This window comes from Salmo salar, chromosome 09, assembly GCF_965601325.2.
Source record: "Salmo salar chromosome 09, fSalSal1, whole genome shotgun sequence".
NCBI lineage: Eukaryota > Metazoa > Chordata > Actinopteri > Salmoniformes > Salmonidae > Salmo > Salmo salar.
The window spans coordinates 95169551-95181501 of NC_138299.1; the positions used below are offsets into that span (position 1 = coordinate 95169551).

Consider the following 11951-nt stretch of genomic DNA (forward strand, 5'->3'; position numbering starts at 1 on the left):
CGTATGGCTCCACTCCATTGGCTGTTCGAGCATGCCAACTTCACAGCCAACGAGAGCGCCTCTTGCGCTCAGCGGATACGGGGGTTTATTATTTGTTCGCGCGTCCTTTCATACTGTTGCAAAACAGATTTAAACTGGTAAAATGATACGTTTTCCATTCATTTGATAGCATTTTAGTGTCTTTATATTGAAAACTTGTCTTGAAATAGCCTAAAGGTGTTTGATTGTAGTCTTCATCATTCTTCAATTGTCCATGTGACATGATCTTGTCAAACTGTTTTCGACCGAGGGAATTTTTAACCAAATATTGTCTTTTCTCTGCCAGTTTATCTCCCAACACCGACGTTTCACCTGCAGTTTGTCATGGCCACACGCATACGACCGGTGAGTACACAGCAGTTTGTAGACAATATCAAATTCTGAGCTGTATTCCACATGCGCAGCTATGTATTTGTTCTTCTTTACTGAATGTTGTCCCTCTATCCCTCTACAGAGCAGTAAGCGGTGTGCAGTAATTGGAGGCTCTGGGTTCCTGGGTAGACACCTGGTAGAGAAGCTGTTGGATAAGGGCTATACTGTGTCGGTGTTTGACATCAGACAGAGCTACGAACTACCTGGGGTCACCTTCCACCAGGGAGACCTCTGTGACAAACAGGTGACGTCTGTCTGTCTGTCTGTCTGTCTGTCTGTCTGTCTGTCTGTCTGTCTCTCTGTCGAGTCTGTGCACTGAGCTGTTTGGGCCATGCTATATGACCTTGTTATGGTCTATGGCCTTTGAACTGTGGCCTGTGTGTACACATTAGGTCAGTGTGTGTCTTTTGCTTGTGTGTGCATTCTATGTGTGTCTGCATCTGAACATCATTGTGTGTGGCTTTATCCCAGTCTCTCCTAACAGCCCTCCATGGTGTCTCCCTGGTGTTCCACTGTGCCTCTCCAGCCCCAGCCAGTGATGACAAGGCTCTGTTCCAGAGAGTCAACATCCAGGGGACACAGGCTGTCCTACAGGCCTGCACTGAGGTTGGAGTACAGGTAGGGGGCAGTATAGATTGGTCATACAAGACATTACAATAAAGACAGACTAAATTCAATGAAAGAAATGCTCTGTTAAAATACTTGGACTTTGTGTAATTACTGATCTAGTGAATAGATAGTCAGTTGTGTCTGTCTACTGTAGAAAGTGGTACTGACCAGCAGTGCCAGTGTGGTGTTTGAAGGAACAGACATCAAGGATGGGAGAGAAGACCTTCCCTACGCCAAGAAGCCCATCGACTACTACACACAGACCAAGATAGAACAGGAGAAGGTGAGGACACTACTACACACAGACCGAGATAGAACAGGAGAAGGTGAGGACACTACTACACACAGACCGAGATAGAACAGGAGAAGGTGAGGACACTACTACACACAGACCGAGATAGAACAGGAGAAGGTGAGGACACTACTACACACAGACCGAGATAGAACAGGAGAAGGTGAGGACACTTCTACACACAGACCGAGATAGAACAGGAGAAGGTGAGGACACTTCTACACACAGACCGAGATAGAACAGGAGAAGGTGAGGACACTTCTACACACAGACCGAGATAGAACAGGAGAAGGTGAGGACACTTCTACACACAGACCGAGATAGAACAGGAGAAGGTGAGGACACTTCTACACACAGACCGAGATAGAACAGGAGAAGGTGAGGACACTTCTACACACAGACCGAGATAGAACAGGAGAAGGTGAGGACACTTCTACACACAGACCGAGATAGAACAGGAGAAGGTGAGGACACTTCTACACACAGACCGAGATAGAACAGGAGAAGGTGAGGACACTTCTACACACAGACCGAGATAGAACAGGAGAAGGTGAGGACACTTCTACACACAGACCGAGATAGAACAGGAGAAGGTGAGGACACTACTACACACAGACCGAGATAGAACAGGAGAAGGTGAGGACACTACTACACACAGACCGAGATAGAACAGGAGAAGGTGAGGACACTTCTACACACAGACCGAGATAGAACAGGAGAAGGTGAGGACACTTCTACACACAGACCGAGATAGAACAGGAGAAGGTGAGGACACTTCTACACACAGACCGAGATAGAACAGGAGAAGGTGAGGACACTTCTACACACAGACCGAGATAGAACAGGAGAAGGTGAGGACACTTCTACACACAGACCGAGATAGAACAGGAGAAGGTGAGGACACTTCTACACACAGACCGAGATAGAACAGGAGAAGGTGAGGACACTTCTACACACAGACCGAGATAGAACAGGAGAAGGTGAGGACACTTCTACACACAGACCGAGATAGAACAGGAGAAGGTGAGGACACTTCTACACACAGACCGAGATAGAACAGGAGAAGGTGAGGACACTTCTACACACAGACCGAGATAGAACAGGAGAAGGTGAGGACACTTCTACACACAGACCGAGATAGAACAGGAGAAGGTGAGGACACTTCTACACACAGACCGAGATAGAACAGGAGAAGGTGAGGACACTTCTACACACAGACCGAGATAGAACAGGAGAAGGTGAGGACACTTCTACACACAGACCGAGATAGAACAGGAGAAGGTGAGGACACTTCTACACACAGACCGAGATAGAACAGGAGAAGGTGAGGACACTTCTACACACAGACCGAGATAGAACAGGAGAAGGTGAGGACACTTCTACACACAGACCGAGATAGAACAGGAGAAGGTGAGGACACTTCTACACACAGACCGAGATAGAACAGGAGAAGGTGAGGACACTTCTACACACAGACCGAGATAGAACAGGAGAAGGTGAGGACACTTCTACACACAGACCGAGATAGAACAGGAGAAGGTGAGGACACTTCTACACACAGACCGAGATAGAACAGGAGAAGGTGAGGACACTACTACACACAGACCGAGATAGAACAGGAGAAGGTGAGGACACTACTACACACAGACCGAGATAGAACAGGAGAAGGTGAGGACACTACTACACACAGACCGAGATAGAACAGGAGAAGGTGAGGACACTACTACACACAGACCGAGATAGAACAGGAGAAGGTGAGGACACTACTACACACAGACCGAGATAGAACAGGAGAAGGTGAGGACACTACTACACACAGACCGAGATAGAACAGGAGAAGGTGAGGACACTACTACACACAGACCGAGATAGAACAGGAGAAGGTGAGGACACTACTACACACAGACCGAGATAGAACAGGAGAAGGTGAGGACACTACTACACACAGACCGAGATAGAACAGGAGAAGGTGAGGACACTACTACACACAGACCGAGATAGAACAGGAGAAGGTGAGGACACTTCTACACACAGACCGAGATAGAACAGGAGAAGGTGAGGACACTTCTACACACAGACCGAGATAGAACAGGAGAAGGTGAGGACACTTCTACACACAGACCGAGATAGAACAGGAGAAGGTGAGGACACTTCTACACACAGACCGAGATAGAACAGGAGAAGGTGAGGACACTTCTACACACAGACCGAGATAGAACAGGAGAAGGTGAGGACACTTCTACACACAGACCGAGATAGAACAGGAGAAGGTGAGGACACTTCTACACACAGACCGAGATAGAACAGGAGAAGGTGAGGACACTTCTACACACAGACCGAGATAGAACAGGAGAAGGTGAGGACACTACTACACACAGACCGAGATAGAACAGGAGAAGGTGAGGACACTACTACACACAGACCGAGATAGAACAGGAGAAGGTGAGGACACTACTACACACAGACCGAGATAGAACAGGAGAAGGTGAGGACACTACTACACACAGACCGAGATAGAACAGGAGAAGGTGAGGACACTACTACACACAGACCGAGATAGAACAGGAGAAGGTGAGGACACTACTACACACAGACCGAGATAGAACAGGAGAAGGTGAGGACACTTCTACACACAGACCGAGATAGAACAGGAGAAGGTGAGGACACTTCTACACACAGACCGAGATAGAACAGGAGAAGGTGAGGACACTTCTACACACAGACCGAGATAGAACAGGAGAAGGTGAGGACACTACTACACACAGACCGAGATAGAACAGGAGAAGGTGAGGATGCTTGTTTGTTTTGTGGAAGAGGCTTATTTGTAGAATAGCTTGATCATAGTTATATTAATGGTACCAGAGCATTGCTAGGGGGGAGAACTTGCCTACACATTAAGACATTGACGCTGGACTATCCATAAATGCATACATACATGTTACATTGACTCTACATACTCCACATGAAATAAGTCATGTTCTCCTCTATCTCCATGTCCCTCTGGTGTCTCAGCTGGTTCTGAAGGCCTGTGACAAGGAGAAGGGTCTCCTGACGGTGGCCATCCGACCTCACGGTATCTTCGGCCCCCGGGACCCCCAGCTGGTGCCCATCCTGGTCGACACGGCACGCAGGGGCAAGATGAAGTTCATCATCGGGTCAGTCATACACAGGACTGGAATTTAACATGGACTTTTCACTAGACATAGTGGGATCGACCAAAGTTAATGTTTTATGTTGTCTCTGTTGATGTGGTCTCTCTGCCTCTCTCTCTCGGTCTCTGTAGTGATGGTTCTAACCTGGTGGATTTCACTTTTGTGGACAATGTGGTTCATGGACACATCCTGGCAGCTGAGAGTCTGAGGCCAGAGTCTCCTATCTGTGGCAAGGTAGGAACCCTCTATGGCCTCGCTCATACGCTAGACTTGCCTGCACTGTACGACTGACTGTATGATGATCAATGGGGTCAACTGTTCTGTGTTTGAAGAAAGAGATGCCTTTCGCTCTCACACAATATTTGTTGGGTTCAGACTAACCTCATCCCTTGCTAGCGCATATTGAGAGCATGGGACTATAAGGTTCTATCGGCAAAAATAGGATTCTGAGGTAATTGGCTTTAAAGATCCAACCCTAATTGGTTTGAATGGTGTCAGCAAATGTGATCTTGTATTCTTTTGACCTTAACAACAGGAGTTGGGATATTTAGAGTACTATCTACTGTAGGTAGAGAACATTGAACAGAACAAGGCTATATCTGTAACTCAATTTGGACAAAAATGCAGATACAACGTTAAAGTCCCAAGCTCTCAATATAGAGCCTGGAAATACTGTCTACCAAAATGGGATTTGAAAGGGGCTAAATAGCTATTGAAAATGAATGTTCAAAGTGCAATTTCCAAATGTGGTTGTGATTCAGCAGTTTTTCTCTTGTCAGTCACTGATAGTCAGTCAATTAGCCCATGTCAGCAAATTTTTGTTTTTGATTTAGCGGCCAGCTATCTTAACTTTTTTTTACCGGCCGGGGGGGCCCCCATTGATTTTGTTAATCAGTCTCACTCAGATATCATTTAGTACGCAGACCTGCGAGCAGCTGCGGCCCCTCATTTGTATTTTTTTTCACCTTTATTTAACTAGGCGGCCTACCAAAAGACCTCCTGCGGGGAATTTTTTTTTTAAATGTATTAAATATAGGACAAAACACACATCACGACAAAAGAGACAACACAGGCCACCCGAGTGGTGCAGTGATCTGAGGCCCTGCGTCGCAGTGCTAGCTGTGTCACGAGATCCTGGGTTCAAGTCCAGGCTCTGTCGCAGCCGGCCGTGACCGGGAGACCCATGGGGCGGTGCACAATTGGCCCAGCGTCGTCTGGGTTAGGGGAGGGTTTGGCCAGCAGGGATGTTCTTGTCCCATCGCGCACTAGCGACTCCTGTGGCGGGCCGGGCGCAGTGCACGCTGACACGGTCATCAGGTGCACGGTGTTTCCTCCGACACGTTGGTGGGGCTGGTGTCCAGGTTAAGTGGGCATTGTGTCAAGAGGCAGTGTGGCTTGGTTGGGTTGTGTTTCGGAGGACGCACGGCTCTCGACCATCGCCTCTCCTAAGTCCGTACGGGAGTTGCAGTGATGAGACAAGACTGTAACTAACATTTGGATACCACAAAATTGGGGAGAAAACGGGGGTACATTTTTTATTTATTTATATATATATGAGAGACCTAAGACAACAGCATAGCAAGGCAGCAACACATGACAACACAGCATGGTAGCAACACAACATGGTAGCAGCACAAAACATGGTACAAATATTATTGGGCACAGACAACAGCATAAAGGTCAAGAAAGTAGAGACAACAATACATCACGCAAATTAGCCACAACTGTCTGTAAGAGTGTCCATGATTGAGTCTTTGAATGAAGAGATGGAGATTAAACTGTCCAGTTTGAGTGTTTTGTTGCAGCTCATTCTAGCTGCAGCGAACTGAAAAGAGGAGCGACCCAGGGATGTGTGTGCTTTGGGGACCTTTAACAGAATGTGACTGGCAGAACGGGTGTTGTATGTGGAGGATGAGGGCTGCAGTAGATATCTCAGATAGGGGGGAGTGAGGCCTAAGAGGGTTGTGGCCCCGCCTTCAAAGTTGCCCATCCCTGTACTAGATGTTTTTTTATAAATAAGCATCAACCAGTAGGTCTTGCGACGGGAATACAGAGATGACCAGTTTACAGAGGAGTATAGAGTGCAGTGATATGTCCTATAAGGAGCATTGGTGGCAAATCTGATGACCGAATGGTGAAGACCATCTAGCCGCTCATGTTCTGATTTGTTGTGGACCCGCCTTCAAAGTTGCCCATCCCTGTACTAGATGTTGATGGACTGAGAGATCAGCCAATGAAAATCCAGCGGCAGGTTTTCCCGCTCCTGCCATAGGCTCCGATTAAGTCCCTTTCTGAGGCGCTGTGAAACCAGGCGGTTCCATAAAGAAAGATGGAAGGTGGATGAGACTAGGTTCTAACCAATGTATGGCTACAGAGAATGAATAGAAATGTCTTAACCTAACTCTGGCAACATTTACATTTTCTCAATCCACATTGACTGGTCTTTCTCACCTCTCCCCCTCCAGGCGTACCACATCACTAATGACGAGCCTGTCCGGTTCTGGGACTTCATGTCAGATATTCTAGTAGGTCTGGGCTACGCTGCTCCGCGCTACCACCTTCCCTACACACTGGTCTACGGGCTGTCTCTGCTGCTGTGGCTGCTGTCTCTGTTACTAAGCCCCCTAGTGGCCTTCAAACCCACCTTCACCCCCATGAGGGTGGCCCTGGCAGGTACACACCACTTCTACAGCTGCTCCAGAGCCAAGCAGGACATGGGGTACAAGCCTGTGGTCAGTCTAAAGGATGGGATCAGACGCACGGTGGAGAGCTATCCTCATCTACGACATGGAGCCTGATGGCTATGCCTGCAATATGGTAGCCTGGAAACCAAACTGATATGCTCTGTGAAACAATGGTGAAATGGATCGTATCAGTTTGGATTCCAGGCTAGTGGTACGGATCCTCACGGCTGAGTCCTAACTTGAGATCTATGCACACAACTTGTTCATTTTAGTAAAATCATACACTGATGTCAATAGGAGGAAAACATTAAGCTGGGAGTTGTGTGTACAGTCCTCAAGTTAAGATTCAACCTCGAGGACGGTTTCATACTCTCACCAGTGTCTTAAGTCTTGATCTTTAGGTAAAAAAAAAAGTGTAATTTTCAAACTCACATTTTTTTGTCCCATAATACTAACAGGAGGTATGAGCCGTTGACATGAGTGCTTTCTGTCATGTCTGTAAGCCTATATGAGGATCTGTGAACTCTCACCTTTCCTACAACAGTCACTCTTCCATTAGTGCCTGGTTTCAGTACCTCTCCTCACCAATAGAGAGCAGCACACATTTCTTCTCTGTGGAATGTGTATACACAATCTAACGTGGAGATGTTTCCAACACTTCCTCTTGCCATTATTCATGAGCACTCATTTTGATGTGTGAGTGATACATTTACTGTGACTGGTTTCCCTCTACATCTATCTTATTTCTATTCTCTTATACAAATCACAAGCAATCATGCAGTTTGTTCATTTCAAATAAAATCCATTATCTAAACATTGCATTGTTTATTAAAACACTAAGAATGTGTTTGTATATGGACCAATATTGTCAACATATGTTTGTTTACCTTCATTAGAAAATATAATTACAGACAAATGTTTGAACCCTATATCCAACATCACTCAGGCAAGCCCCGCCCTTATCTTTTACCAAAGTCAATATCACAGGATTAATGTTCGTATGACGTGTATTTAAGACAAACTGTATTACAATGTATGTCATAGAACAGTAGTACACACAACAGAAAGGGATGGGCCACTATTCTCTCTCCGTCAGCCTCCCTTTTCTACATTCCAGCTGTCTTACAGTCACCGTGACATGGTTTCCTCTCATAAACACATCTTCCCCTGTAACACTTATTAAAGCGGATCACAGTGAAAGATATCGTTTAGGTGCGTTAGCTTCAAAGCATCGTATAGCTCTGTGACTGGTGCATATTTGACATTCCAGCTGTTGGTGTGGTGATTTTAGCATGCAAATCTTGTGGCAAAAAATAAAAGTGGGATGCATGCCAGCAAAGCCACAACACTAAACAATGCATTAATTGCACTATAACGGTGACAAACCGTTCCCACAAACGGCCTACATAAAGCAGTCCCAACACCTTACCACTGCTACACCTGGCTATCAGCGGAGCCTTGTCTGGCAGCGAAACAGTTCATTCAGCCTCATTTACTGCCTTTAAAAAAAACATAGCTGATATGGCTGACTTGCTTAAACTAATGTGGTTTCTACTGACAGTTAAGATGTACATTGAGGGAAAAAAGTATTTGATCCCCTGCTGATTTTGTACGTTTGCCCACTGACAAAGAAATGATCAGTCTATAATTTTAATGGTAGGTTTATTTGAACAGTGAGAGACAGAATAACAACAAAAAATCCAGAAAAACACATCAAAAGTTTTATAAATTTATTTGCATTTTAATGAGGGAAATAAGTGTTTGACCTCTCAATCAGAAAGATTTCTGGCTCCCAGGTGTCTTTTATACAGGTAACGAGCTGAGATTAGGAGCACACTCTTAAAGGGAGTGCTCCTAATCTCACCTTGTTACCTGTATAAAAGACACCTGTCCACAGAAGCAATCAATCAATCAATCAGATTCCAAACTCTCCACCATGGCCAAGACCAAAGAGCTCTCCAAGGATGTCAGGGACAAGATTGTAGACCTACACAAGGCTGGATGGGCACAAGACCATCGCCGAGCAGCTTGGTGAGAAGGTGACAACAGTTGGTGTGATTATTCGCAAATGGAAGAAACACAAAAGAACTGTCAATCTCCCTCGGCCTGGGGCTCCATGCAAGATCTCACCTCGTGGAGTTGCAATGATCACGAGAACGGTGAGTAATCAGCCCAAAACTACACGGGAGGATCTTGTCAATGATCTCAAGGCAGCTGGGACCATAGTCACCAAGAAAACAATTGGTAACACACTACGCCGTGAAGGACTGAAATCCTGCAGCGCCCACAAGGTCCCCCTGCTCAAGAAAGCACATATACATGCCCGTCTGAAGTTTGCCAATGAACATCTGAATGATTCAGAGGACAACTGGGTGAAAGTGTTCTGGTCAGATGAGACCAAAATGGAGCTCATTGGCATCAACTCAACTCGCCGTGTTTGGAGGAGGAGGAATGCTGCCTATGACCCCAAGAACACCATCCCCACCGTCAAACATGGGGTTGGAAACATTATGCTTTGGGGGTGTTTTTCTGCTAAGGGGACAGGACAACTGGACGGGGCCATGTACCGTCAAATCTTGGGTGAGAACCTCCTTCCCTCAGCCAGGGCATTGAAAATGGGTCGTGGATGGGTATTCCAGCATGACAATGACCCAAAACACACGGCCAAGGCAACAAAGGAGTGGCTCAAGAAGAAGCACATTAAGGTCCTGGAGTGGCCTCGCCAGTCTCCAGACCTTAATCCCATAGAAAATCTGTGGAGGGAGCTGAAGGTTTGAGTTGCCAAACGTCAGCCTCGAAACCTTAATGACTTGGAGAAGATCTGCAAAGAGGAGTGGGACAAAATCCCTCCTGAGATGTGTGCAAACCTGGTGGCCAACTACAAGAAACGTCTGACCTCTGTGATTGCCAACAAGGGTTTTGCCACCAAGTACTAAGTCATGTTTTGCAGAGGGGTCAAACACTTATTTCCCTCACTAAAATGCAAATCAATTTATAACATTTTTGACATGTGTTTCTGGATTTTTTTGTTGTTATTCTGTCTCTCACTGTTCAAATAAACCTACCATTAAAATGATAGACTGATCATTTCTTTGTCAGTGGGCAAATGTACAAAATCAGCAGGGGATCAAATACTTTTTTCCCTCACTGTACAAACTATGGCATAAGGGGACAGTGGGCGGATAAGAGGCAATCTGTATTTTCGATTAAGACATTAATGAGCGAGTTAGGACGGACGTAGTCAATATAATTATTTGTTTAGCACTTTTGAAATGTACAGCGACAGAATACAGAACGTGGGCCGTTCTTACAGTGTTCTCCCTGTACACCAAGTCAGAACTGTAGGATAAATAAAGGTCATATAAAGCAGACAATGAAAGCTCTTACAATATTTGATTACATTTCTCTAAAACAGGCTATAGGTGTAATGGGTGTCGTTGGGTAGAGAGGACCAAGGCGCAGTGGGTTGCATGTTCATCATTATATTTTATTAAATAAATGTGAACACAGAAAAAACAAGAAAACAAAGAACGACAGACCGACAGTTTCACAGGCTAATACTCACAGCAGTGCGAAATACAACTACCCACAAACTACAAACAAAACACATACCTATATATAGGACTCTCAATCAGAGGCAACTAAAAAACACCTGCCTCCAATTGAGAGTCCAACACCCAATTAGCTAGACATAGAAATATACTGCTCAAAAAAATAAAGGGAACACTAAAATAACACATCCTAGATCTGAATGAATGAAATAATCTTATTAAATACTTTTTTCTTTACATAGTTGAATGTGCTGACAACAAAATCACACAAAAAGAATCAATGGAAATCCAATTTATCAACCCATGGAGGTCTGGATTTGGAGTCACACTCAAAATTAAAGTGGAAAACCACACTACAGGCAGATCCAACTTTGATGTAATGTCCTTAAAACAAGTCAAAATGAGGCTCAGTAGTGTGTGTGGCCTCCACGTGCCTGTATGACCTCCCTACAATGCCTGGGCATGCTCCTGATGAGGTGACGGATGGTCTCCTGAGGGATCTCCTCCCAGACCTGGACTAAAGCATCTGCCAAGTCCTGGACAGTCTGTGGTGCAACGTGGCGTTGGTGGATGGAGCGAGACATGATGTCCCAGATGTGCTCAATTGGATTCAGGTCTGGGGAACGGGCGGGCCAGTCCATAGCATCAATGCCTTCCTCTTGCAGGAACTGCTGACACACTCCAGCCACATGAGGTCTAGCATTGTCTTGCATTAGGAGGAACCCAGGGCCAACCGCACCAGCATATGGTCTCACAAGGGGTCTGAGGATCTCATCTCGGTACCTAATGGCAGTCAGGCTACCTCTAGCGAGCACATGGAGAGCTGTGCGGCCCCCCAAAGAAATGTCACCCCACACCATGACTGACCCACCGCCAAACCGGTCATGCTGGAGGATGTTGCAGGCAGCAGAACGTTCTCCACGGCGTCTCCAGACTCTGTCACGTCTGTCACGTGCTCAGTGTGAACCTGCTTTCATCTGTGAAGAGCACAGGGCGCCAGTGGCAAATTTGCCAATCTTGGTGTTCTCTGGCAAATGCCAAACATCCTGCACGGTGTTGCGCTGTAAGCACAACCCCCACCTGTGGACATCGGGCCCTCATACCACCCTCATGGAGTCTGTTTCTGACCGTTAGAGCAGACACATGCACATTTGTGGCCTGCTGGAGGTCATTTTGCAGGGCTCTGGCAGTGCTTCTCCTGCTCCTCCTTGCACAAACGCAGAGGTAGCGGTCCTGCTGCTGGGTTGTTGCC

The 11951-nt window shown here is 46.2% G+C and overlaps 1 protein-coding gene across 1 annotated transcript; it reads left to right on the plus strand.

Annotated features, from left to right (window-relative positions):
* The first annotated feature begins 11 nt into the window (after positions 1-11).
* Positions 12-7962, plus strand: LOC106612199 (sterol-4-alpha-carboxylate 3-dehydrogenase, decarboxylating). The gene is made up of 8 exons (XM_082956088.1): positions 12-137; positions 326-384; positions 494-655; positions 883-1029; positions 1175-1303; positions 4325-4467; positions 4596-4698; positions 6930-7962. Exons 2-8 carry the CDS (start codon positions 364-366, stop codon positions 7260-7262), a joined length of 1038 nt encoding a protein of 345 aa, XP_082812214.1. The 5' UTR covers positions 12-137; positions 326-363; the 3' UTR covers positions 7263-7962.
* Positions 7963-11951: the final 3989 nt, after the last annotated feature.